Raw genomic sequence first — 26,149 nt, 5'->3', positions numbered from 1 at the left:
GTGGTACATATATAAAATGGAATATTACTCAGCCATGAAAAGGAACGAAACTGAGTCATTTGTTGAGACGTGGATGGATCTAGAGACTGTCATACAGAGTGCAGTAAGTCAGAAAGAGAAAAACAAATATCGTATATTAACGCATGTATGTAGAACCTAGAAAATTGGTACAGATGAACCGGTTTGCAGGGCAGAAGTTGAGACACAGATGTAGAGAACAAACGTATGGACACCAAGGGGGGAAAGCCGCAGGGGGGTGGGGATGGTGGTGTGCTGAATTGGGAGATTGGGATTGACATGTATACACTGATGTGTATAAAACTGATGACTAATAAGAACCTGCAGTATAAAAAAACAAACAAACAAACCAAAAAAACAACTAATACTAAACTTTCTTTGGGTTACTTGTATGGAAATATGTTAATATAAATGTTTCAGACATTACATGAAATTTCTAAAAATCTTATGTTCTGGTATAATGTTATAAGTCATAATTCTAGTTATTACTTTAAAATGTGTATCTCAGAAATAACTAAATTTCCTTGTCAATTGCATTATTATGAAGTGTCATCAAATCTGTAACCATGGTCATTTTTAAGTCTTTTGTCATTTACAGACAGTTCTGGGTGTACTCTGATGCTTTTGCAAATATGTTCCTATAAAAGGGTTTCGTCTTCAAGGAATTCATGGGAAAGACTCTGACAAGTACAGGTTTCTGGTAACTGACTATACTGCTGAACTGAATGAATAAGCATTTTCAGAACTCTAATGGAAAACTAATGAATTCATAGAAGTGCTAACAAAAGATCAAGATAAAAAAAATAATTACATGGGACTGAGTGAACTGATGAGGATGATTATAATTTTTGTGACTTTCTGTATGAATAAAAAAAAAATCCCACAAGGAGTCAGAGGCAAAAGATATACAAATCAATTTTCACTGCAAAGTAAAGGAGCTGTTACAGTGGAGGATTACTGGACTGACTGTCAATATTATGACACAGTATGAGTGTGTTTCGTGTTTGTTAATTGCAATCATTGTTATTTTTCTTGTGGTCATCCATTTACAATGCTTGGTGTCAGTTTATTTATCTCTTGTAAAAATAAAATACAGTGTGTATGTGTGAAAAAAAAAAGATGAGTGAAAGACAGATAGAGGTTTAAGTCAGGATGCAAAAATCAGTGAATGTATCTGATTAATAAATAAATAAAAGTAGTATTAAAAAAAAAGACACATGCACCCCAATGTTCATTGCAGCACTATTTATAATAGCCATGTCATGGAAGCAATCTAAATGCCCATCGACAGATGAATGGATAAAGAAGATGTGGTACATATACACAATGGAATATTACTCAGCCATAAAAAGGAACGAAATTGGGTCATTTGCAGAGACATGGATGCATCTAGAGACTGTCATACAGAATGAAGTAAGTCAGAGAAAAACAAATATTGTATATTAACACATATATATGGGACCTAGAAAATGGTACAGATGCACTGGTTTGCAGGGCAGAAATAGAGACACAGATGTAGAGAACAAACATATGGACACCAAGGGGGGAAAGTAGCAGGGGGATGGTGGTGGTGGTGTGATGAATTGGGAGATTGGGACTGACATATATACACTAATATGTATAAAATAGATAACTAATAAGATCCTGCTGTATAAAAAAGTAATTTTGTCCACCCTGGAAAAAAAAAGAATGCCTGTACAAAGAAATATAAATACAAACTATTAAATACAAAAAGCAAATCATAGTATTCAGACTCAATTACAACTAAATAAAAATGCACAGATGTGGGACTTCCCTGGCCATCCAGTGGTTGGGATTTCATGCTTCCACTGCAGGGGGCACGGGTTCGATCCCTGGTCGGGGAACTAAGATCCTACATGCCGTGTGGCACGGCCAAAAAAAAAAAAAATGCACAGATGCAAACTGAGAAAGTTTGACAGTGACCTTGGAGTGACTCACAGTTAATGTACGGGGTTCTTTCTCCTAGATGGAGCTTTAGTGCAACAAGATATCCAGAGGATATTAAGTTGATTTACATGATTAACGAAAGATAAATAACTTAACTGGTTTTTCTTTGAAACGAGAGTTCTTACTTGGAAAAAATGTTTCAAAAAGTATATTTAGCTCTTCACACAATGTTTACATTCTGATTTAGTTTACTTCCCCCCCCCTTTTTTTTTTGAACTTTGGAGTGGAAACGAATCCTGATTTCCAATACACTAAAGATTGCTTAGTGACTTGATGGGGTAATATCTTTTGTTATTTACAATTCCTGAAATTTTCTGGGACAGTTTCACTTTTATTTAGTTTGTTTGTGCCCATAAAGACATGAACTTTCCACTTTATGTCCCCACATCCGATTATTAAAGTCCACACAGAATCTTTTCTCAACCCAACAACTGTAGCAAACTCAGAGCTAACAGGCCAATTTGTTATTTTTCAAATAATAATGAATACTTAGCATTTTTAATTTGGTATATAAGAATGATTAAATTTGCCCTTTTAGTAAGTATAATTCTTTGATTAAAAAATCAAGAGAAGGCAGACCTTTGTCTGTAAATCATTGAGGGCTTTCTTATAGAAATTATATATAACATTTCTAATATTACAAGCCCTTATATGTACTGTGCTTCCAGCTCTCTTGATACTGAAAAGTGTAATAAACTTCATACTCACACAGGTTTTGCATAAAATTTGCACATTTGAACATTTGAAATATTCAATGCATAGGATTTTTCCTCCTCTTTCCTTTTTTTTTTTTATGGTCATGGAAAGTTTCAAACATATACATACATATAAGTAGACAAACCAGTATAATGAACCGCTATGGACCCATTACCTACCTTCAACAAGTATCTACGAAGCATGGTCTTCATCTTCATATCGAATCTTACTTCATCTATACTCCCACCCACTGCCCCTTTTCCCTGACTTGGCTTGGTCATTTTAAAGAAAATCATAGGGGACTTCCCTGGTGGTGCAGTGGATAAGACTCCATGCTCCCAAGCAGGAGGCCTGGGTTGGATCCCTGGTCAGGGAACTAGATCCCACATGCATGCCGCAACTAAGAGTTCACATGCTGCAACTAAGGAGCCTGCCTGCCACAACTAAGGAGCCCACGAGCTGCAAATAAGGAGCCTGTGTGTCACAACTAAGGAGCCCGCCTGCCTCAACTAAAACCCAGTGCAACCAAATTAATTAATTAATTTTTAAAAAGAATATATTTTAAAAAAATAAAGAAAGAAAATCAGAGACATCATATCATTTCATCTATAAATACTTCAGTATGTACTGCTAAAAGATAAGGACTCAGGGGGCGGAGTCAAGATAGCGGACTAGGAGGACACGGAATTCGTGTCTCTGCACGACTAGGGCACCTACCAGGGACTGGTGGGGGACCACGGATGCCTAAGGCAATGGTAGGAACACCCAGTGACTGGCTTGCAGGATCCTGATTCCCAGGCCAGAGGTCGGGTCCGAGCTCCTGCGGTGGGAGCTCCGAGTCCAAACCAATGGACTAACAGAGAACCTCAGACCCCGGGGAATATTCATTGGCGTGAGGCCCCCCGGAGGTCCTCATCTCAGCACCAAGACCTGGCTCTAACCAACTGCTTGCAAACGCCAGTGCTGGAAACCTCAGGCCAAACAACCAGTAAGATAGGATTACAGCGCCACCTATCAAAAAAAAAAACACAAAGAAACGAAAAAAAAAATGTTACAGATGAAGGAGGAAGGTAAAAACCTAAAAGATGAAATAAATGAAGACAAAATAGGCAACCTATCTGAAAAAGAATTCAGAGTAATGACAGTAAAGATGATCCAAAATCTCAGAAACAGAATGGGGAAAACACAAGAAACATTTAACAAGGATCTAGAAGAACTAAAGAGCAAACAAACAATGATGAACAACAAAATTACTGAAACTAAAAATACTTTAGAAGGAATGAATAACTGAGACAGAAGAACGGATAACTGAGCTGGAAGATAAAATGGTGGAAATAACTGCCAGGGAGCAGAATAAAGAAAAAAGAATGAAAAGAATTGAGGAGAGTCTCAGAGACCTCTGGGACAACACTAAATGCAGCAACATTCGAATTATTAGGGTGCCAGAAGAAGAAGAGAAAAAAAAAGGGTCTGAGAAAATATTTGAAGAGATTATAGTCGAAGACTTCCCTAACATGGGAAAGGAAATAGTCAATCAAGTCCAGGAAGCGCAGAGTCCCATACAGGATAAACCAAAAGAAAAACACACCAAGACACATATTAATCAAACTATCAACAATTACATACAAAGAAAAAATATTAAAAGCAGCAAGGGAAAAGCAACAAATAACATACAGGGAATCCCCATAAGGTTAACAGCTGATTCTTCAGCAGAAACTCCGCAAACCAGAAGGGAGTGGCAGCACATATTCAAAGTGATGAAGGAGAAAAACCTACAACCAAGATTACTCTACCCAGCAAGGATCTCATTCAGATTCAACGGAGAAATTAAAACCTGTACAGACAAGCAAAAGCTAAGAGAATTCAGCACCACCAAACCAGCTTTATAACAAATGATAAAGGAACTTCTCTAGGCAGGAAACACAGAGATGGAAAAGACCTACCAAAACAAACCCTAAACAATTAAGAAAACGGTAATAGGAACATACATATCGATAATTACCTTGAATGTAAATGGATTAAATGCTCAAACCAAAAGACATAGATTGGCTGAATGGATACAAAAACAAGACCTGTATATATGTTGTCTGCAAGAGAACCCCTTCAGACCTAGGGGCACAAACAGACTGAAAGTGAGGGGATGGAAAAAGATAATCCATGCAAGAAGAAATCAAAAGAAAGCTGGAGTAGCAGTTCTCGTATCAGACAAAATAAACTTTAAAATAAAGACTATGACAAGAGACAAAGAAGGACACTACATAACGATCAAGGGATCAATCCAAGAAGAAGATATAACAATTGTAAATATTTATGCACCCAACAGAGGAGCACCTCAATACATAAGGCAAATGCCAACAGCCATAAAAGGGGAAATCGACAGTAACACAATCATACTGGGGGACTTTAACACCCCACTTTCACCAATGGACAGATCACCCAAAATGAAAATAAATAAGGAAACACAAGATTTAAATGACACATTAAACAAGATGGACTTAATTGATATTTATAGGACATTCCATCCCCAAACAACAGAGTACACTTTCTTCTCAAGTGCTCATGGAACATTCTCCAGGATAGACCATATCTCGGGTCAGAAATCAAGCCTTGGTAAATTTAAGAAAACTGAAATAGTATCAAGTATCTTTTCTGACCACAACACTATGAAACTAGATGTCAATTACAGGAAAAAAAACTAAAAAATACAAACACATGGAGAGTAAACAATATTCTACTAAATAACCAAGAGATCACTGAAGAAATCAAAGAGGAAATAAAAAAATATCTAGAAACAAATGACAATGAAAACACGACGATACAAAACCTATGGGATGCAGCAAAAGCAGTTCTAAGAGGGAATTTCAGAGCAATACAATCCTACCTGAAGAAACAGGAAAAATCTCAAATAAACAACCTAACCTTACACCTAAAGCAATTAGAGAAAGAAGAACAAAAAAAAGAAGACCCCAAAGTTAGCAGAAGGAAAGAAATCATAAAAATCAGATCAGAAATAAGTGAAAAAGAAATGAAGGAAACAACAGCAAAGATCAATAAAACTAAAGTTAGTTCTTTGAGAAGATAAACAAAATTGATAAACCATTAGCCAGACTCATCAGGAAAAAAACAGAGAAGACTCAAATCAACAGAATTAGACATGAAAAAGAACTAACACTGTAGAAATACAATGGCTCATGAGAGATTACTACAAGCAACTATATGCCAGTGAAATGGACAACCTGGAGGAAATGGACAAATTCTTAAAAAGCAAGACCTTCTGAGGCTGAACCAGGAAGAAATAGAAAATATAAACAGATAAATCACAAGCACTGAAATTGAAACTGTGATTAAAACTCTTCCAACAAACAAAAGCCCAGGACCAGATGGCTTCACAGGCAAATTCTATCAAACATTTAGAGCAGAGCTAACACCTATCCTTCTCAAACTCTTCCAAAATATAGCAGAGGGAGGAACACTCCCAAACTGATTCTACGAGGCCACCATCATCCTGATACCAAAACCAGACAACGATATCACAAAAAAAGAAAACTGCAGGCCAATATCACTGATGAACATAGATGCAAAAATCCTCAACAAAATACTAGCAAACAGAATCCAACAGCACATTAAAAAGATCATACACCATGATCAAGTGGGGTTTACCCCAGGAATGCAAGGATTCTTCAATATACGCAAATCAGTTAATGTGACACACCATATTAACAAAATGAAGAATAAAAACCATATGATAATATCAATAAACATAGAAAAAGCTTTTGACAAAATTCAACACCCATTTATGATAAAAACTCTCCAGAATGTAGGCACAGAGGGAACCTACCTCAACATAATAAAGGCCATATACGACAAACCCACAGCCAACATTGTTCTCAATGGTGAAAACTGAAACCATTTCCTCTAAGATCAGAAACAAGACAAGGTTGCCCACTCTCACCACTATTATTCAACATAGTTTTGCAAGTTTTAGCCACAGCAATCAGAGAAGAAAAAGAAATAAAAGGAATCCAAATCGGAAAAGAAAAAGTAAAACTGTCACTGTTTGCAGATGTCATGATACTATACAGAGAGAATCCTAAAGATGCCACCAGAAAACTACTAGAGCTACTCAATGGATACAAAATTAATGTACAGAAATCACTTGCATTCCTATATGCTAATGATGAAATATCTGAAAGAGAAATTAAGGAAACATTCCTATTTACCACTGCAAGGAAAAGAATAAAATACCTAGGAATAAACCTACCTAAGAAGATAAAAAACCTGTATGCAGAAAACTATAAGACACTGATGAAAGAAATTAAAGATGATACAAACGGAGGGAGAGATATACCATGTTCTTGGATTGGAAGAATCAACATTGTGAAAATGACTATACTACCCAAAGCAATCTACAGATTCAATGCAATCTCTATCAAACTACCAGTTGCATTTTTCACAGAACTAGAAGAAAAAGTTGCACAATTTGTATGGAAACACAAAAGACCCTGAATAACCAAAGCAATCTTGAGAAAGAAAAATGGAGCTGGAGGAATCAGGCTCCCTGACTTCAGGCTATACTACAAAGCTATGGTAATCAAGACAGTGTGGTACTGGCACAAAAACTGAAATATAGATCAGTGGAACAGGATAGAAAGCCCAGAGATATACCCATGTACATATGGTCACCTTATCTTTGATAAAGGCGGCAAGGGTATAAAATGGAGAAAAGATGGCCTCTTCAATAAGTGGTGCTGGGAAAACTGCACAGCTACATGTAAAAGAATGAAATTAGAACACTCCCTAACACCATACACAAAAATAAACTCAAAATGGACTAAAGACCTAAATGTAAGACCAGACACTATAAAACTCTCGAGGAAAACACAGGAAGAACAACTCTATGACATAAATCACAGCAAGATCCTTTCTGACCCACCTCCTAGAGTAATGGAAATAAAAACAAAAGTAAACAAATGGGACCTTATGAAACTTAAAAGCTTTTGCACAGCAAAGGAAACTATAATCAAGATGAAAAGACAACCCTCAGAATGGGAGAAAATATTTGCAAACGAAGCAACTGACAAAGGATTAATCTCCACAATTTACAAGCAGCTCATGCAGCTCAATATCAAAAAAAACAAACAACCCAATCCAAAAATGGGCAGAAGACCTAAATAGACATTTCTCCAAAGAAGATATACAGACTGCCAACAAACACATGAAAGGATGCTCAACATCACCAACCATTAGAGAAATGCAAATCAAAACTACAATGAGGTATCACTTCACACCTGTCAGAATGGCCATCATCAAAAAATCTACAAAGAATAAATGCTGGAGAGGGTGTGGAGAAAAGGGAACCCTCTTGCACTGTTGGTGGGAATGTAAATTGATACAGCCACTATGGAGAACAGTATGGAGGTTCCTTAAAAAACTAAAAACAGAATTACCATATGACCCAGCAATCCCACTCCTGGGCATATACTCTGAGAACACCATAATTCAAAAAAAGGCATGTACCACAATGTTCATTGCAGCTCTATTTACAATAGCCAGGACATGGAAGCAACCTAAGTGTCCATTGACAGATGAATGGATAAAGAAGATGTGGCACATATATAAAATGTAATATTACTCAGCCATAAAAAGAAACGAATTTTAGTTATTTGTAGTGAGGTGGATGGACCTAGAGTCTGTCATACAGAGTGAAGTAAGTCAGAAAGAGAAAAACAAATACCGTATGCTAACACATATATACGGAATCTAAAAAAAAAGGTTATGAAGAACCTAGGGGCAGGACAGGAATAAAGACGCAGATGTAGAGAATGGACTTGAGGACACGGGGAGGGGGAAAGGGTAAGCTGGGATGAAGTGAGAGAGTGGTATGGACTTATATACACTACCAAATATAAAATAGATAGCTAGTGGGAAGCAGCAGCATAGCACAGGGAGATCAGCTCGTGCTTTGTGACCACCTAGAGGGGTGGGATTGGGAGGGTTGGAGGGAGACGTAAGACGGAGGAGATATGGGGATATATGTATATGTATAGCTGATTCATTTAGTTATAAAGCAGAAACTAACACACCACTGTAAAGCAATTATACTCCAATAAAGATGTTAAAAAAAGAAAACAATAAGGACTCTTTATTTTTAAACATACTGCAATTCTATTACCTCATTAAGAATATTATCAACAATTCCTCAATATTGTCAAATAGCAAGTTCAATTTTCCTGTCTTTTTTACAGTTTAATTGCTCAAGTCAATATCCAAACATGTTCCATATACCCATTGCTTATATTTTTAATTTCTTTTTTCCCTTATAACTCAACTCCCATTTCTAGTTTATCCAGCACTAATAACATCACCATCACATGAAAAACTTGAAAACAGAACCATCTAAGGAAAGGTAAAAGAAGATACTTAAAAATTAAAATTAAAAAAAGCACTTATTTTCTTGTACATGCTTGTTCCCCAAGTGAAAAGGAGAAAGACGCTGTATTCTTACTACTTTTTCAGATTCTTTTCTGGTTCAGACAAATCTGAACTTCCCTGGGCTTCCATGGGCACACTGGAAAGTGATGGGGAAAGGTACAAGGCACTCTTGCTTTCCCCACAAGAGCTTTGTGCCCACAGGCTGCAAAGGGAGAATCACATGTAGAAGGAGTTTCAATTCCACAGTGGGGCAAGGTGGGATTCTTCTCTTTCCAAGAGTCTGATATGAGCTATCTACCACTTTAAACATCATGTAATAGATACATTCACATCCAAAGCACCAAATGAAAACACTCTAATAAACTGGAAGACCATTTACATCTTATCACCAAAGTAATGCAACTCCTCTTTACGGATTGCACTCCATCCCTAAAGGGTCAGAGTGATAAACTCCCCAAAGGTGCAGGATTTCCCCAAGCTAGCAGGTTTTTTCTTCCAATTTGGATCCGGCTCACTAATAAAATCTCATGGTCTTTCCTGAGACCGTAACCAGCTGAGCATGTGAAAATTCAATCTTATTCCTTTTAAGAGGAAAGCCCTCCCCTTGGCAAGGTGACGTGCCAGGCCTGGGTCTATTTTACTTTCTTTTCCTTCTGCAGTCCACAAATCCACTCACCAGAATCGTTGTTTACCAGGCAGGAGAAGGAATCCCCTCTCCAAGCTGGCCGACCCTAACCAAGGGAGAGTCCACCCTGAGGTCGGAGGTCCCCACCGCAGGAGCTGGGAAGCTGGACCAGAGGCGTGGCCTCTGGGTTCAGAGCCAAGAGGAGGAAGACATCAGTGTGGCAGCACCTCCCAAGCCCATCACAGGCCTCTTCCATGCGCTATGTGGCAGGATGTGAGAGTCTGTCAGGAAATAATGATTGCTCAAGTATTTTCTTCTACATCTTCAGCCACGTGGGAGAATTGAAGGCAGAGAGCCATTCGCACTAGGTTATTATTTCCCTGAAGTCAGGGACCATCTCTTATTTGACACTGAATCCCTAATGCCTAGGACTACACTGGGCACGGTGGACACAGTAAGTTTTCATTTAATCCAGGAATAACGGTCAAAGTACCCTTTCTGAATACAGTTATTCCGTATTCTATTTTCCCCAGTGTGCCCCCCGCCAACGCCTGCTTACCTCAGCGCGAACCTTAGAAAGGACACCACAATGATGAGCACCAGGCCGACAAGGAATGCGATACTCACGGCTGCAAAAATAAAGAAAACGTATCATCACCAAAAGCTGTCGTGTCATCACAGTGAATCAGTAAATGAAAAATGCAAACAATATGAAAAAGAATGTATATATACGTATAACTGAATCACTTTGCTGTATAGTAGAAATTAACACAACATTGTAAATCAACTATAGTTCAGTAAAACAAATTTTAAAATTAAAAAAAGAAAAAGGGGGCTTCTCTGGTGGTGCAGTGGTTAAGAGTCCGCCTGCCGATGCAGGGGACACGGGTTCGTGCCCCAGTCCGGGAAGATCCCATATGTCGTGGAGTGGCTGGGCCCGTGAGCCATGGCCGCTGAGCCTACACGTCCGGAGCCTGTGCTCCGCAATGGGAGAGGCCACAACAGTGAGAGGCCCGCATACCGCAAAAAAAAAAAAAAGAAAAAGGCAAACAAATAAAAATGGAAACATATGAAGGAAAAGCCTATATCCTTATGTGAAATTTCTTATTAACAACTGAGAATACTCTTCATGAGGGAAGCGCTAATTTTCATCATGAAAAATATCAAACATACACAAAAGTACAGAGAACTGTACAATAAACCCACATATAGCTGTCACCTAGATTCTAGAATATCAAACATTGCCACTCTTGCTTCATCTACTACTACTACTCACCCTTTTTTTTTTTTTCCACCTGAAGTGTTTTAAGCAAATCCCAGACATCAAGCTATTTCATTCCCACATCTTCAGGATGTATCTCTATGTACGTCATGCAATTCTTACGTGATCCCCTGAGGAGGACACTGTATCTCTTCTGTAGGACGCTACCGAAGACACACGGCCTCTTCTGGGTCACAAGCAGCAAGCAGCAAGCAAACCAAAGTAACAAAATAACTGGCCAGTCCTCTTCAAAAGCGTCAAGGTCATGAAAGACCAAGAAAGGCTGATTAGAGGCCATGAGGTTAGATTAGAGGAGGCCTGGGAGACCTGATCACTAAATGCTCTGTGGGACCCTGGACACAAAACGGACACAAGTAGGACAACTGGAGAAATCTGAGAACTCCGCAGCTCAGTTAATAGCGCTGTGTGCATGACATTCCTGGTTTCAATCACTGTACATGGAATCACTGTACTGTGATTATATAGTTTAGGGGCTTAGGGGAAGCTGAGTGAAGGGTATATGGAAATCCTGTTTTGCAACGTTTCTGTGAGTCTAAAACTATTTCAAAATTAAAAGTTTCTTAAGAATGGACCTTTTGCTGTATAAGCACAACGTCATACAAAATTAATAATTCCCTGGCTAACACTGAGTCCATATTCAAATTTTTCTAGTTGCCTCAAAAATGTGTGTTGTAGTCCATGTGTTCAAATCAGGATCCAAGCAAGGCTCGCATCTTGCCTGCATTGTTAACGTGCCTTAAGCTCCATGCATTGGTCCACAGCCACTGACTTGATTTACACGAGGCTGGCTGTCTCCTATCAGGGCATCTCATTCGCGGTCTAGATCTGCCAGGACCCCTCGCCTGGTGTCACTCAACTTGTTCCTCTATCCTCTGTGCGTTCTATAAATGGGAAGTTAGCTGTACAGCCTTGGCCGAGAAGTCCCACTTCTCTGGCAGGAACGCGTCGCAGGTGCTGTGTCTTTCCCACCACGTCCCATCAGGAGCACCTCCTGCTTCAGACCTTGTGCCCGATGCCCGCATTCAGCTGGTGAAGGCCTGTCCCCTCCCGTGTAAAGTTCCCCTTTCATTGGATGGTTCCATCCACTCATGGCTTTTGCCTAAATCAGTAACTTCAATGCGCATTGCAAAATATTCTGCCACATTATTAGCTGGATTCCTTCTCTAAAGAATTTACCCTCATCACCTAGGACTATTTCGTTACCCTAAGATATAGTCAAAACAGGAAAGGCAGGAGAGATGATCCTGCCTTCACCAGGATCATCAGTTAACACCAGGTGTCCTTGTTACCCTCAAAGGCAACCAAAATATTGTTTTTGTTGGGGGCCTTGTGCTTTTTAGCTTCATAGTGAACTCACTGGTTTTTGTATGTGCAACGTGTTTCCGTCAGTTACATTCATTATTCTTTTAATGATTAAATCATCCCGCGTTGACTCTTTCACATTGGCTCTAACCAGTGTTCTTCTGACAGTTTTCAACAGCGTCACTGTGTACAGTACTTATTGTTGGAACAGCCCCAGGGATTCCTGATACTATCTACTGGGGGCTTGGAGGGACAGATTTTCTCCAGTGGAGTTATTAGAGAACGAACGATCCCTCCTGAACCCAAGGGGACCTCTGGACAGTCAGAGACACATACAGGAAACACTGTACCCTAAATCCTAAAACAAAGAAAGACAACTGACAGCCAACTGTCTTATTTCTAGTTTCTTTCCACTGCATTAATTTTTTTGGCTTATTTATACTTCATAATACAGTAAATAAAAACTATGAGAATATGTTGATACATCAAATAATTTTTTGTATGTCACATAATTTTCTTAGTCTACACCAATGACACAATAAATATATTATAAATATGCCATAACTGAGATAGACAACCTATAATCCAGGATTTAAATTACCCGAAATGTCGCAAACAGTACTCAAAAAGTAAAACCGTTGAAAATGCAAATTTACCAAGAGGGACTTCCCTGGTGGTCCAGTGGTTGAGACTCTGTGCTCCCAGTGCAGGGGGCCCAGGTTTGATCCCTGGTCAGAGAACTAGATCCCACATGCATGCTGCAACTAAGGAGCCTGCGTGCTACAACTAAGACCTGGAGCAGCCAAATAAATAAATAAATAAATAATTTTAAAAAATAAAAATCAATCAAGAGCATGTACGTACGAAGGTTACTGTCAACTGCCTTCTCATTAACGACCAGGTCACATGCAATTTCATTGACTCCATCGTGGGTGTGCTTTACCAAGAGAGAATAGTTTCCAAATTCCCCAAATTTGTATTCCAGCCTACAAAGATTACGGAAAATGAAGAAACATCATTAGGTTAGGAAATAAGCAGTTGGATGTTGGTAATGTCACCCAGGCAGAGTGACAGGCATTCCTGGGTGCAGATCAGGGAAGACACAGAAAGATATTTTGAGAGAAGAAGCTAAAAACCAAACAGGAAAAAAATAGTAGAGAGAAAGTACAGGTGTCAGTAGGTCACATCATAGCAGGTACGAACCTACAAACTTGCTTCTCCTCCGCAGTGTCATTAAGCTGCAGGATGGATCCGTGCTGGGTGCTCACAGCCACAGCCTCAATGCTGGGCTCCCCGGGTTTCCTGCTCTGGGAGACGTCAACCAGGACCTGGAGCAGGCACTACACGATCCAAGCACAGGCCAGGTGTTAGGGGTTTGACAGTCTGTGGTTGCTGGGTATCCAACTGAAGACCTGAGATAACTTTTCCTTCATGCTTATAGAAAACTTTTACACTTCAATAATTTAGGTAAAATTTGCCTACATAACTAGGTGTTGCTATGGAACTACATAATCTTTGTTCATAGGTACATTCTTCACATAATTAACAAATACAGCATCCCTTTAATCTTGCATTCTATGGTTTTACTTAATATTATTTAACAAATAAACTTCCATGATTCTACCTAATTTGCATATTTATAATTTTTAATGGTTGCATTATATTCCATCAAATACTATCGCTATGAATACTTAGGGTGCTTTCAAAGCTCGTTTTATCTTTTTGTATATAACTTATATAAATTATATTGCTTTGGAAGATATATAATTTAATTATATGATATATAATAATATAAATCTACTTATATTTATAATTTATATAAATTATATTGTTTTAAAAGATCTACACATGATGTTCTTATTCCTTTAAACTCTTTCCCTAAGACAAATTTCCAAAACTGAGATTACTGGATTAAAAAAATAATCATTTTAATGGTTCTTGTTACACGTGGCCAAATAGCACTCACATAAGAAAAATTACAATAGATTTATTTCTCATCAGCCTTACCAGGACTTCATATCATTCTTCCTTTTGTTCAGGTACTAGGTGTTTATGATACCACAGCATTAAGATTACATTTTAAATTAGAAGTAGATTAAATAATTCAATTTTCTTTTGCTCTTTTATGTTCCTTATGGTGTGAACCACCTGGTAGACACTCAATTCCCTCAAACAGAATCTTAGAAATCTGTCCTCGTACACTGCAACATGAAACTTCTAACTCTCTCAAACGCTTCTCCACTCTAGTGCTTTCATCTTATTATGTTGTTGTTTTTAAAGTTTTACAGAGTCACACTACTCTGGTTTGTTATTTCTTCTATGGCTTCATGAGTTTAACAATGTATTCTGCATTTTTTAGTATTTGTTAAATTTGTGGGTTTTGTTTTTTTTTACTTGAATCCACTTGGGGTATTTGATAGATGGTATCCCATAATTCTAAATACCTTTCCCATGGTTTTAGCTGTTAAATTCTTACGTAAATTAGATTCTACTTCTTATACTTCGTTTGGCCCGTTGGTCTTCATTTATCTTTTTTGGCTACATTCACGACCGTGCTCTGCGATACTTCTTATCCGGTACAGCAAGTCTCCGTACCATCCGTTCTCCTTTTGGGCCATCCTCTGATTCTCTTGCACACTTACTTTTTCATAGACATTTTGGAATTATTTTTATGCAGCTTCTATAAAGTATCCACAAGCAATTGTGTTGAATGTATAAACTAATTTGGGAAGTATTGCCATTTTTCCTACGTTTAGGTGTCACATCAGCGTGCATTGGCTATTTCTCCATTTAGCCTATAATTTTCCCATTAAAATTTTATCATTGTCCATATATATGACCTCTTATAGATTCCTCAAGATGAAAATATAAGTCATCATAAATCTCTCAATATGCCAACTTATTCTACCTGATAATTTATTTAAGATTTTTACACCCACATTAATTAGAAAGATTGACCTGCATTTTCTGTCATGTCTTGGCTAGATTTTAAGATCAACACCCTGCAGAATGAATCAGATACCAAGACATCATTTTTTTTATTGTTGTTATATTTAGGGTCAGTTTATATAGATTAAGAATTATTTATTATTTGAAAATGCAGGAGAAAATGACCTATTTTTAGGTAGAGAAATTCATTACAACTCTCCAGATTCTTAATCAGTTGCTGATCTATTTATATCTTCAATTTCTTGAATCAATCTTCATATTATATTTTTTGAAGGAAATCAATCAATTTTTGTACTTTAAATTGATCAGTCTTAACTGTTCATTGGACCATAATTATTTCAATTTCTGTTGAAATATAATTGCTAATTTTATTAATTTCCATTGTTCCCTTAAATGTATCAATAATTTATCAATTGTGACTTTTATTTATTTTTTAATTTTTCAAATTTTTATTGGAGTATTGTTGATTTACAATGCTGTGTTATAGTTTCAGGTGTACAGCAAAGTGAATCAGTTACACGTATACATATATCCACTCTTTTTCTTTGTTTAGGTTCTTTTCCCATATAGGCCATTACAGAGTATGTGTGACTTTTATTTTAGAAAACCATCTCTTGGCTCATTCTTATTCCCAGTTTTTTTCTCATTTTGCAGTTTCCATAGTTACTGTTTTTATTGCTTCCTTTTTTCTTGTTTGGATGATGACACTGCTTTCCAAGACCTTGAGATCCTTACTCAGTAGCTTTTCTTTTCCCCTTTTTTTCCTGATTAACATAAAGCAGGATCCAGAAAGGAAAGCGGACACACTCTGAAGCTAGACTGAGGGGTGAGGACCCCAGCGCTGCCACGTGACAGCGGGGGGACCTGGGATAAAGTCACTTTCCCGCTCTTAATCTCAGCATCACCATCTGCAGAATCCAGGTATTTCCTGGATTGCTGTGAGGATTAAATGAGATATAATGTATCTAAAACAGAGCAGGCCCTCAGTAAACAGCAGCGACAACTTGTATTAACATTATCTTTACTGTTAGAAACATTTAGACACAAATTTTCATAAGAATTGCTTTGGCCAGGTCAAAGATTTTTCTATGACATTTACGGCTGTATTCTCTCTCCTATTAGTATTTTTTTGTTATGCAGAGGTAGGAAATTGCAGAAAGTATAATCTCTGCCGTTTGTGTTTAGTCTCGTTTGACAACACATGATTGATGTTTTGTTAAATACATTACAGATATTTTTGAAGTTATTGATTTTTTTCTACTTAATTTAAGGTCCTTTTAGTCCCTCTTGTGATAAGCCTTTTCTTGGTCTTGACCTACCTTTTTAATATTACCAATGTTCTGTGTTTCACTTAACTTTACAGGAGGTGTCATGTACTTCTCCATCATCTTCTAGCTGATACCCACACTGGGGACTTTTAAAATTTGTCTTCTTTCTTAAAAAGCTATTTACACTAAATAGGTCACTATCCATTAAAATTCCTCCTCTGAAGGTGGTACATTGAAGCTCTCAATCTGGAAGTAAAGACTATTTCATTTTACATGGAAGAATAGCCCTGTCCTTAAAAAGCAACAAGGTCTAGCATAGGAGCAACACCTTCAGATAAAATCCTTTATCATCAGAAGGGCCTCAGCCTAAGCGTCCAGTGGCCCTCACCGCCCCGCCCTACCCGCCCCCCCCCACCCCCGCCGTGTCTCACTCCTTCCTTCTCTGGTCCAGCAGGAGGGTTATGCAGTGGGCAGAGGAGCCAAAACACGTCTATCACTTCAGGCTTCACAAGGGATCAAATTGAATGGACTCCAAAAGGGAGTGTGAATATCCTGCTGAGACCCCATCCTAGTGCATCACCCTCTGCAACTTGAAACCAGTGGTGTGGCTGCCCTGTCACACTCTAGGCCCCTTGATTAATGGCTCTGAGGGTACAGGCTATAAGAGGTGGCAGAAATGAGCAAGTGGCCCGGATCTGGTTTATGCTCTTATTGTGGAATGAAAGGATGCTTGTCACATTAAAAAAAAAAACGAAAAACAAAAAAAAATGTCTATCAATTTTGCTCATCACAGAAACTGGTTTGAAAAAGATGGGCAGGGAAATGATAAAAAAGGGATGCTGCCCATTGCTAGGCATCCTCCGTGATGGAATTTCTTCTGAGTCTTTGTCTAGCCTGTTTGTTTCCTCACCTGTAAAGCTGAGGCTAACATGTGAAGGGCTTCAGGTCTGACAGCACTGGGGCCATATCAAACCAGCCCCAAAGCAAACACAACTGTGAGCAAGCACGCAGCACCTACATGATAACAGCGATCGAAATTCCAGTAGATGGTCAGGTTTGTCCCAGGCAGTTCATTATGGATGAGCAGCAAAGCCTGGTCCATCTTCAGCTCCAAGTGCCTTTTTTTCCCTAAGTCTGGTAAGAATTAGAAAAAAAAAAAAGAAAAGAAAAAGAAAAACTAGGCACCTGAAAGATGTGCCAGACACAAAGTGCATCAGAGTGGAAAGTGGCTTCTCAGGAGCGCTTCTCAAACGCCTGGGGTCTCTCGTCCCTCATGCCGTGTCCACACGGATGTGCACGTGCACACACGCACCCAGTTCCCTTCCACACACATGCCTCTACTACAAACAAGGATTCAATCAACACCATTCGCATCTTCCAATCACCAAGTACTAAGGTGTGAGGGGCACCAAGTTTAGTTGTTTCCGTGCAACTTCTATTTGATAATATAACAACCTCATGAGCTAGGTATTTTCTCCATCCTACGGATGAAGAAATTAAGGCCCACAAAAATTACATAACTGCCCATGGCCACAGAGGTTTTCAGTAAAATCACTGACATGAACCCAATCTGCGTGATTCCGAAGCTCCAACTTTCCTGGCCCACATCACTCAGCTCTGAGCTGGGATGGGCAGCTCTTAAGACCTGCAGGACCCCAGACTAGGGAGTCAGGACGCGCAGAGCAGCAGTGTTCCTGGGGGATCTGCACGCCCTTTACAGTCCGAGAAGCTCTGCCTGATGTCACTTTTGTTTGGAGTTCTGCATCTCCTGGTTTCCATGGCAGACATGAGGCGGGGAAGGAGAGAGGGTAAGTCTGAAGGGCAGAAAGAGCCACTGCTCCATATTCCCTGGGCTTAGAGCTCATCACTTTACCAGATGCTCTCAGGGTACCATAAGGATGATGCATCTTCTACCTTTCAGTCTGCCAATTTGGTAGGAAAACAGTGAACTATTATTGGCTAAAGTTAAAGCAAAGTGTTTCATCCAGATCAACTAGGCCATTTATATCTGTTATATTATATGAAAGAGAAATCACCATCTAGCTTCTAGGCAAAAGAAAAAAAGGGAAACTTTCTTTAATTTTTTATTTTATACTGGAGTCTAGTTGATTTACAATGTTGTGTTAGTTTCAGATGTAGAGCAAAGTGATTCCATTATACATATACATATATCCATTCTTTATTTTTTTAATTAATTTATTTATTTGGTTGCACCAGGTCTTAGTTGTGGCAGGCGGCCTCCTTAGTTGCAGCTCGCCAGCTCCTTAGTTGCAGCACGTGGGCTCCTCAGTTGCGGCAGGTGGGCTCCTTAGTTGTGGCATGTGAACTCTTACTTGCGGCATGCATGTGGGATCTAGTTCCCTGACCAGGGATCGAACCCAGGCCCCCTGCATTGGGAGCACAGAGTCTTATCCACTGCGCCACCAGGGAAGTCCCCATATATCCATTCTTTTCCAGATTCTTTTCCCATGTAGCCTATTACAGAATACTGAGTCCCCTGTGCTACACAGTAGGGCCTTGTTAATTATCTATTATATATACATATATATAGTAGTGCATATATGTTAATCCCAAACTCCTAATTTATTCCTCCCCACACACATTTCCCCTTTGGTAACCATAAGTTTGTTTTCAAAGTTTGTGAGTCTATTTCTGTTTTGTAAATAAGTTCATTTGTATCATTTATTTTTAGATTCCACATATAAGTGATATCATATGATATTTGTCTTTGTCTGACTTACTTCACTTAGTATGATAATCTCTAGCTGCATCCATGTTGATGCAAATGGCATTATTTCATTCTTTTTTATGGCTGAGTAATACTCCACTGTATATATGTACCACATCTTCTTTATCCATTCCTCTGTTGATGGACATTTAGGTTGCTTCCATGTCCTGGCTATTGTAAATAGTGCTGCAATGAACATTGGGGTGCATGTGTCTTTTCAAATTATGTTTTTTTTCAGATATATGCCCAGGAGTGGGATTGCTGGATCATATGGTAGCTCTATTTTTAGTTTTTTAAGGAACCTCCATACTGTTCTCCACAGTGGTTGTAACAATTTACATTCCCACCAACAGTGTAAGGGTTAAGGGAAACTATTTAATAACACAACCAGAAAGGTAATAATCTAGCCTCTTTTATTTTGTAATATGAAAGCTTAATTCAGGGCTCCCCAGTACCTCATCTGGTTAATTCAGAAAATTCTTCACTGCAGCCAGCCTAAATCCCTCATTTTTAGCGTTCATCCTAATTTACCCTTATTTAGCTCTCAGTGAAGACAAAACACAGAGTATATAACTTTTAATAATCTACTGAGGCTTTTTTTCCCTTCCAGGCTAAACAAAGCTTTACCAATCACTTTTTCTGTTCTTTGGTCGCCCTATGGCGAGCGGCCAGCAGAAGCAGCGTTTGAGACCAGGAGTATAACATGGTGGGTTAAGTGTGTGGACTCCATGTTGGGCCAACTTGAATCTGGACCCCACCCTGCCTCAGCATCCTCATCAATAAATTAGGGGTCATAACAGTGTGTGCTTCGGAGGATTGCTGGGGAGGCTAAAATTGATAACACTAGCAAAGTGCTTGACAGAGAACCTCAAACAAAGTAAGTGTTCGACAAATGATGATTATAATGACCTGGGCCACATCCAACCAATGCAGGGGACAAGAGGGGCTTTGTCAGAATCAGAACATGTGGTTAAATATTTTGAAAAGTTGTTTCTTCTCTTTTCATTTAACCTTATTTCCAATTTTTCCCCATTCCCCTTTTTTCCAATTATAAGAAATGATGCTATATCCTATATAAAAATGGCGCTATAGACACCTGAAAATCAACATGCTCTTCTTTCAACATAGTTCCTTAAGAATGAACTTCCAGGAGTGAAATTTTCAATCAAAAATAGCTTTTTAAATAGTTTTTGATATGTTTAGCCAAATTCCTCTCCCAATTTAGCTGTGCCGGTTTATAAAGACAACTGTGGTGTTCATCGGCTCCCAGGTGACACCAAAAACGACACACTTACTGTGCTCCAGGTCCCAACAGCCTCGTGAAACAGCTGCTGGTGTCTCCAGCCTCCGGATGAGGTATGGAAGGCCTGGAGAGGTCACCCACCAGACTGACTCACCAGTCTGGCCAGCACCTAACCTCTATGCTCCCAGTCTCCTGAGACTAAGCAGATCTGTCCCCTAGCAGCTGGGCCAGTTTAATTTTTTCCCTTGCGTTTTAGCCCGAAGTATAGAAAATATAATTTCCTTATTATTTTAGTTCTGAACTGACAATTAGCAAGTTCGAACATGTTTTCCAAATGTTGACTATCAGTACTTTCCTGTGAATTGTTGGAATGTTTATTTAACCACTTAGCCCCTGTGATATTAAATCCTTTGTCATACTTGTCATAATGTTTTCAAGTATTTCTCTTTTTCATTTCCCTTGTTCAGGTTTGAGAGCTTCCATTTGCAAATTTATAGTCACTAGCTGTTGACCTTTTCCTCCGGAATTGTTCTATACAGCATCATCCCTTCAGAGCTGTAGTAACTACTCTTTTTATTCATACTTCTATGAGTCTTCAGTGGTGGGTGGAATACGGTTCTTGTTTCATGCTTAATTTTTCCATGTGAATTTCAGACTTTGAAGGCTCTTAATTGTCATCAATATTATTTTATATAAGGTTGTATGAAGGGCTAATGCTAGCTGAACATCAGAATTACCTGGCAAGCTAAAAAAAACACAAAACCAGACCTCCCTGGTGGTGCAGTGGTTAAGAATCCGCCTGCCAATGCAGGGGACATGGGTTCGAGCCCTGGTCCAGGAAGATACCACATGCCGCGGAGCAACTAAGTCCGTGTGCCACAACTGCTGAGCCTGCGCTCTAGAGCCCAGGAGCCACAACTACTGAGCCCACATGCCACAGCTACTGAAGCCCATGTGCCTAGAGCCCATGCTCCACAACAAGAAAAGCCACTGCAATGAGAAGCCCACACATTGCAATGAAGAGTAACCCCCGCTCGCTGCAACTAGAGAAAGCCCGCATGCAGCAACAAAGACCCAACGCGGCCAAAAATAAAATATAAATAAATAAATAAAATAACAACATAAATAAATTAATTAATACATAATTTAAAAACAAAACAAAAAAATACCAATGCCCTGGCTCCACCCCAGACCTATTAAATCAGAATCTCTGCCCAACCAGTATGATTTATTTTTTGTATTTTTTAAATTGAGGTATAGCTGATTTATAATATATTAGTTTCAGGTGTACTACATAGTGATTCAAAATTTTTATAGATTATACTCCATTTAAAGTTACTATAAAATATTGGCCATATCCCTCATGCTATACAATATATCCTTGTAGTTTACTTTATACATAGCAGTTTGTATCTCTTAATCCTCTACCCTCGTTCTTGCCCCTCCCCCTTTCCTTTCCCCACTGGTAACCACTAGTTTGTTCTCTATATCTGTGAGTCTATTTCTGTTTTGTTATATTCATTCATTTTATTTTTAGATTCCACATATAAATTACAACATACAGTATTTGCCCTTCTCTGACTTATTTCACTTAGTATAATACCCTCATATCCATGTTGCTGCAAATGGCATTATTTCATTCATTCTTTTTTATGGCTGAGTAATATTCCATTGTATATATGTACCACATGTTTATCCATTCATCTGTTGATGGACACTTAGATTGCTTCCATATCTTGGCTATTGTAAACAATGCTGCTATGAACACTGGGTGCACGTATCTTTTTGAATTAATGTTTTCATTTTCTTCAGTTACATACCCAGGAGTGGAATTGCTGGATCATATGGCAGTTCTATTTTTAGTTTTTTGAGGAACCTCCAAACTGTGCTCCATAGTGGCTGCACCAATTTACATTCCCACCAACAGTGTAGGAGGGTTCCCTTTTCTCCACACCCTCATCAACACTTACCCTCCTCAAAACAGCAGCAACAGACACTGTGAGTGTAAGGCCAGGGGATTCTGACATCTTTGTACCTTTTTGCATTATTTGAGCATTTTTAAAAAAACCAATGAGTCTGTGGGATTAGCAGATGCAAACTATTATATATAGAATGGATAAGCAACAAGGTCCTACTATAGAGCACAGGGAACTATATTCAGTATCCTATGATAAAGCACAATGGAAAAGAATATGAAAAAGAATGTATATATATGTATAACTGAATCATTTGTCATACAGCAGAAATTAACACATTATAAATCAGCTATAGTTCAATACAATAAATTTTTTAAAAACCCAATGAGTGTGTAGTCTGTACCACTCACACACACACACACACACACACACACAAACACAAAGGACGAAATTCCTAAGCCATCCAATATGACGCCGAAATTGAAACTGATGCTCAGTTTCTAGAAAAAGCTGCCAACAGCTGAACTTACAAATACCAGGGCAGGGACTTCCCTCGTGGTGCAGTGGTTAAGACTCCGCGCTCCCAATGCAGGGGGCCCAGGGTTCGATCCCTGGTCAGGGAACTAGATCCCACATGCATGCTGCAACTAAGAGTTTGCATGCCACAACTAAGGAGCCCGCCTGCCACAACTCGCCCTGCGCAACCAAATAAATATTTTTTAAAAAAAGAAATACCAGGGCAGCCTCAAGGAGCATTACATACAACAGACAATTCCCTCTTCCTGTCTACAATGTCTTGGTGAGGAAATAAACCAAACAAAGTCACGTTTCAATAGTGCCCAAGTAACTGTACTGCTCGCATATTAGGCTTTTACTTCATATCCAAATACTCAATTTCTGGCTCTAGCTCCCTGCTCGTAAGTGTCTTTGCTGAGCATATCTGAAAAGACATAGTCTACTTAATTTTTTTTTTTTTTCTTTTCAAGTAAACTTGAGTCCACAAATCATATAAAGGTGGAGTTCTTAGTAGGAATCTGTCCCGCCCAAAGTTGGCCTCCAGATGGCACTAAAAGCCTGGCTGACCTGGCAACACTGCTCTGTGAAGGTTCGGGAGTGGATGGCTTCAGAACGCTACTAGTATGCTCTCCCTCACTACACAGAATCACTGCTTAGAAACTTACCTTTTTCCTACAATAATTATCAGTATTAACTGATGCTAAAGCACAAAAATAGAGCGTTGTACGGGTTCAGTCTCTGACAAGTTGTGACAGGGCAGATTATGTAACCCCTTGAGGTCCGTTGCTCGATTATAAAGGGAGGGAGTGACGAGACTGAGCTCGGGGGCGGGGGAGACACTGTATTAAACGTAATCAGCTAAGATGCTTTTTCAAAATTGATTTTGTCTTCTCCCTACAACATTTTGATCGAGGAGGAGCGGCAGTTTGAACCACACACGCTGACACCAAAACCCCCGCGTTCTGATACAAAGGTGATGGGATGAAGGGAGCAGAGGCAAGTGGCCCCCCAGCTACCCAGGTGATAAGCAGACCTTCCCCAACACTGACCGAACCGGGTTTGCTGCCCTTGGCTGATCCCAAGGGCTGACCTTCAACCACAGCATCCCCTGGGGAGGGGCATGGGACTGAGATCTTCTAGGGCCCTGGGTCCTCGTCCAAGGGGTCTAGCGGGAGGTCCTGGAATTTGCCTTTTTTTTTCCACTTCCCTGGCGAGCTCGGAGACCAGGCAAGCTGGGGAAACGCTCGCTGAGCCGAGGTTCACCTCTCCTCTCCTCCCTGCCGGACATGAACACCGATCCCCCCGAGCCCTCCCAGGCCGCCGACCTCGCCCGGGGCGCCCCTGCAGACCGCAGCCCCGGCGCTCCGCCCGTCACCATGGAAGCGGAACCGCCCAGCGGGCCGGGGAGGCTCGCTCGAGATCCGACCCCGCGCCTCGGCCGCCAGCTCCCGCGCCCGCCGCCTCCCGCGCGCTCCCGCTGCGCCCCCGGCCCGGGCCGCGGTGACCCCGGAGCCCAGCACAGCCGAGCCGGCCTCTCCGTCCCGCCGCGCACGGAGCTGCGTGCTCGGGCCGCGGCTCCGGCGGGTCCCCCGCAACCCCTCCGTGCGGCGGACGGAGCGGGGCGCCGGCCCGGCTCCGATCAGCTTTGCATTAGGGGGCGACAGGTCTCCGGGTCAAAGGCACTCCATGAAGCCCGAGGAGCGCCACTCCCGCCCTCCTGCGTCCTCCCTTGGGTCGGCCTCAGTGCACGAGCCCCGGCCCCGCCACGACAGCGCGGCGGAAACGACACGCGAGTTCCGGGCGCTGCTCCTCCCGAGCTGTCCCGCGCGCCGCCCCGGGGAGGGGACAGTCGCCGCTCCGCGGGCCCGGCCGGAGCGCGCACTCACCTGGCGTCGGGGAGCTGCCGGGGGCCAGCAGCGCGGCGCTCAGCACGGACGCGGCCAGCAGCAGCGCGGCCAGCGCCCAGCCCGCGGCCCCCGTCCCGCTCATGCCGCCCGCCGACCCCGCGCCGCCGCCGCCGCCGCCGCCGCCGCGCTCCCGGGACCCGCGCTGCTCGGCCGCACACGGCCGCGAGCCCGTCATCGCCCTGCGATCGGCCCCGGGGGCGGGGCGCGAGCCACCGCGGGGGCGGGGCGGGGGCGGATCTTCCGGGGGAGGGGAGCTCACCGCACCCGGAACCGCTGCGCAGGGTTTTGCTTTTTTTGGGGTTGTTGTTTTTTTTTTTTTGTCCTGAGGAGAGACGCGTCGCGTCGGGAAGAGAGGGCCCTGCAGGCCCCGAGCCGCCGCTCCGCGGTCCCTCACCACCCGCTGAGCGACATTACGCTGAATCCCTGCGTCCAGCCATTCGCCATACAAACGGGTGTTAGTGTCCTCTGTCCACTGTTCTGAGTCCCAGCCCCTAAGGCGTTTGCTATCCAGAGGGAGAGTTGCGACATAAAAGCCACCGTGTGTTACTACCACTTGGAAGAGCTGGTTGCCAGTCCCGGATGAAGTTAAAGCCTCGCAGGCACGATGACCCCGCGGTTACACTCCTAGCTTTGCGCCCGGGGAAACTAACATACGCATGAAGGGCAGATCCAGTCATGCTTGAGGCAGACTGGTTTGAAACTGCAAGAACCTGTAAATGATCTAAATGTCCATCAGTGGAGAAAATGGATGAATTGTGGTGTAATGCATACAGCAGTAGAAATGATCTAGACTTACCTGTGTCCACACGGATGAATCTCAAAAATAAGGCTGAGAGGGAAATGCAAGTTGCAGACATATCTTTTTAATATCATACATAAAGTGTAAAGCCAAGCAAAATAGGTATATTGTTTAGGCTTATATGCATGTGTAATAAAAGTATAAAGATACATATGGAAAGTTAAACACTGAATTTAAGCCGTGGCTGGGAATAGGGAGGAGGCACAATGTTGAGGTCCAGCTTCACGGTGGGCTTCAGCCAGAGAAGTTATTGCTTAGGTAGGGTGATAGATTTATGCGTGCTCTCTATATTATTTTTTATACTTCTCTGTATATTGAATGACTTGATAACTTTGTAAAGCTACAATACAGTGTGATGAGTGCTATGTTCATAGAAGGACAAGACGCTAAGATAGCATTTGATGGAAGCACCTAAGCTAGTCTGGGAAGCTTCCCAGGAGGATGGACATTTAAACTGAGTCCTGAGGGATGTGAGCCAGGAGAAGGGAGGAAGAGCGTTC

At 40.9% G+C, this 26,149-nt stretch overlaps 1 protein-coding gene across 2 annotated transcripts in view; it reads right to left on the bottom strand.

Annotated features, from left to right (window-relative positions):
- HGSNAT (heparan-alpha-glucosaminide N-acetyltransferase) overlaps window positions 1-25,025 on the bottom strand; it is a gene marked incomplete at its 5' end in the record, with an annotated part of 47,092 nt that extends 22,067 nt beyond the window's left edge. Inside the window, 5 exons of one of the 2 annotated variants that reach the window (XM_082680200.1) lie at window positions 10,299-10,368; window positions 13,188-13,309; window positions 13,527-13,663; window positions 17,559-17,674; window positions 24,830-25,025. In XM_082680200.1, the coding sequence (XP_082536326.1) occupies window positions 10,299-10,368; window positions 13,188-13,309; window positions 13,527-13,663; window positions 17,559-17,674; window positions 24,830-25,025 (641 nt within the window). The remainder of the gene's footprint in view (window positions 1-10,298; window positions 10,369-13,187; window positions 13,310-13,526; window positions 13,664-17,558; window positions 17,675-24,829) is intronic. The other variant, XM_082680201.1, reaches the window with a different exon arrangement.
- Between the last annotated feature and the right edge of the window lie 1,124 nt (window positions 25,026-26,149).

Source organism: Grampus griseus (genome assembly GCF_964374135.1).
Source record: "Grampus griseus genome assembly, chromosome: 21".
NCBI classification, from domain to species: Eukaryota; Metazoa; Chordata; class Mammalia; order Artiodactyla; family Delphinidae; genus Grampus; species Grampus griseus.
This window is presented reverse-complemented; position numbering and strand designations above follow the sequence as displayed.